Source organism: Temnothorax curvispinosus, unplaced genomic scaffold (genome assembly GCF_003070985.1).
Source record: "Temnothorax curvispinosus isolate PA1 unplaced genomic scaffold, ASM307098v1 QBEX01001574.1, whole genome shotgun sequence".
Taxonomy (NCBI): domain Eukaryota; kingdom Metazoa; phylum Arthropoda; class Insecta; order Hymenoptera; family Formicidae; genus Temnothorax; species Temnothorax curvispinosus.
In genome coordinates, this window is record NW_020211354.1 from 1 (window position 1) to 3,038 (window position 3,038).

Here is a 3,038-nt window from a genome sequence, read left to right on the forward strand (position 1 = left end):
AAAAACCGACCGGTCTTCGGTCGGATTTGAACTCGGGTCTCAGGCTCTGCACTAGACCAGCGCACTTGTCTCTGCGCCACGATCGCCACGAGGCGAAATAATAATTATCTCAAGTTAAATGAGTCCGGACAGATAAAGCCTTCTGGTTATCTTCAATAGTTACTTCAGTCTTGTTGAAGATCATTGCTTATCGCAGAGTGATGTCCTTGCCAAAATAATAAACGGAGATTAACGCAATCGCAGTCGTTTGCAATCTCATTGCTATTTTGTGTATGAATCAAAGTCAATCACGTACTGATTCTAAATTTCGATTTGAATCAATTTATTTCAATTTCAAATTTAGACAGCACATTCGTGTATGAAAAAAAAAAAGAAATATCTTTTTTCTTTTTTTAGCGCGATTGCTCTACGCGGCGTCTTATCATGTGTTATATAAAGAAAATGTCACTTTATATCTCTGACTTTCTTCTACAGTAAATTCAGTCTTAGACTTTTTCGAGCATACGTTCTAAATCGGAAAATTGTATAAGAGTACGGAAAGATAAGAAAGCTGACTCACACAATACTTGTTTGCTCTCGACATCCCACTTGCGAATCTGTAAAGTACGAAGAATATATAGAAAACATGTATAATCTGCAGGTAATCGTCGAAAGAAAGGCTCAATGGAAATTCAAATGTGATAATAACTACAACGATGCGACGAAGAAGAGACGAGCTCTCCTGGATTTGCTGTTGGAGATATCAGATAGCGGCACCGTCCTTTCAGACGAGGACATTCGCGAAGAAGTGAATACTTTTATGTACGCTGGACACGACACAATGGCCACCAGCATATCCTGGACACTTTACGTATTAGGACGACATCCCGAATATCAAGTACGTCCTTTCATATCGCACCGTTTTCGCTAACATCTTTCGATATATTTTTGACACACTTGAAAAAGATTTTTGTATCTCATGCGCATTAGATGTATTTCCTAAATTGTAAAATCAATTTCAAGTGTTGAAAAGCTAATTGAACGTTATTTCTTCTTTTTATACTTTTAATATTAATTTAACATCAACATCTCCTTGTTTTTTCTTCAGGAAAAAATTGTGGACGAATACAACGACGTGCTGGGCAATGACGAGATTACCTTGGAAAATATACACAAATTAACGTGGTTGGATGCCTGTATCAAGGAACAGTGGAGATTGTATCCGGTGGTTCCGCTTATAGCGAGGCAAATTTATACACCGATTGAAATAAGTAAATATCTCTCATTATCTTCAATTTCTGAAATGTTATATCAGTGCGTTACACTATTACATGATAATCGATATAATATATTTAAATATATAATATAGATCAATCAATATTAGTAGAGCGCTGTTTTAATATAACTGTCGGATGACAGACATTAAAATGCAATAAATAACTATTGCTATCGTACAGTCACCAATCGCATAACGCACGGAAAATTTCAATTTATATGAGATTTCTTTATTTTTAGTCGGCAATCAAATCCCATCGGGCTCGACAGTTCTTATCAACTCCTATTTGCTGCATCGCGACGCCCGTCACTTCCCGGAGCCAGAGATTTATCGTCCGGAACGATTCTTATCCGACGGCCTCAAGTTACCCCCTTACGCCTTCATCCCATTCAGCGCCGGCTCGCGCAATTGCATTGGCTGGAAGTTCGCCACGCTAGTTATTAAAGTAGCCGTCTTGAACGTGCTGAAAGCCTACCGCGTGGAGGCTTTCGATAGGGAAGACCAGTTGCGCCTTATATCCGAATTGGTGTTGGTCAACGCAAACGGACTTCGTCTCAAAATCACCCCGCGCGAATGATAGAGCGCGATCTTTTCCCACACCACTAATTAAAGATCTTAAATATCTTCAAATTCTTTGAGCGGTTTTAATTAAGGGTGGCAGTGAAGAAAATTTTATATTCCAAACTGCACCCCCCGCACGAGTGGGGCTCGTGCGGAGAAACTGGGCTATCTTTCGGAGGAGAAATTTGATGCACGGAAGTATTTCAGTATTTTAATCAGAGGAGTCAATCATTTAGGGCATCTTTGTGTGTCTGAAACAGAATTGTTTCGTTTATGTGAAAAATGTATTTAAAAAATCGCGCGTTACATAATTGTTTCGTTTGTATGAGAAATGTATAATATTTAAGATACCGCGCATTATATAACGTATCGCTGCAATATAACGTATAAAATATAATATTATGTATATGTATTTTTATAATAAAATATTTACTGAAATTTCTTGATGAAAGTGAATTTCATTGAAATGGTATTTTCATTAAAATAGTACAAAAGGATGTCGATAATAAACTAGATAAACGCAGAGGAGTACTAAAGTTTAACATTGATTATGTATAGTGCATAGTATGCTAAAATATTTGAGTTAAAGATAAAGACTGAAGAATATTAAAGCACTATTTTGCATATATACCGACAACTGTCGACTCGATTGGATAACGTTTGTCGTTTGAACAAACTATAAATTAGAAGTTGCTAACTTTTTTTGTCAAGATCATATTAAAATCTTTGTAATGATCAGGGGGGCAGAGAAATTTTATTATTTTATTATTTATTAAAATTATATAAAAATCAAATGTCTTCATTTCAATATTATTTTATATATTATAAAAGTCTGATGCAATAGCGACCGAATCGCAGAACCAAAGGCACAACAATATAATGTATATAATGTTGAAATTTCACAGGGGTTCGTTTACAGAGCATAGAGAGAAGAGAGGAATCCCTACTATAAATCCATCAACGCTTTTCCATATGATAGTTGTAGATTGTAGATATTATTAGCGAAGTCGATTGACGATCGTCAGTAAAAACTTCTTGAATGGAATTATATGTCAGAAACGAGAAGTTATATACTACAATGACAAATAATATTTTTATACGTCAAAATTACTATGCTCGATAATATAAATTATAAATAATAACATTAACATCTTCGGTACATGTTTATCTTACAATTAAACTACCCTTTTATTTTTAATTTTAACAAAAAAATATACTTATT

General features: G+C 35.2%; 1 protein-coding gene across 1 annotated transcript; it reads left to right on the plus strand.

Moving 5' to 3' along the window:
- Positions 1-407: 407 nt before the first annotated feature.
- LOC112466469 (cytochrome P450 4c3-like) lies at positions 408-2,031 on the plus strand. The gene is made up of 3 exons (XM_025034571.1): positions 408-877; positions 1,088-1,250; positions 1,495-2,031. Exons 1-3 carry the CDS (start codon positions 626-628, stop codon positions 1,830-1,832), a joined length of 753 nt encoding a protein of 250 aa, XP_024890339.1. The 5' UTR covers positions 408-625; the 3' UTR covers positions 1,833-2,031.
- Positions 2,032-3,038: the final 1,007 nt, after the last annotated feature.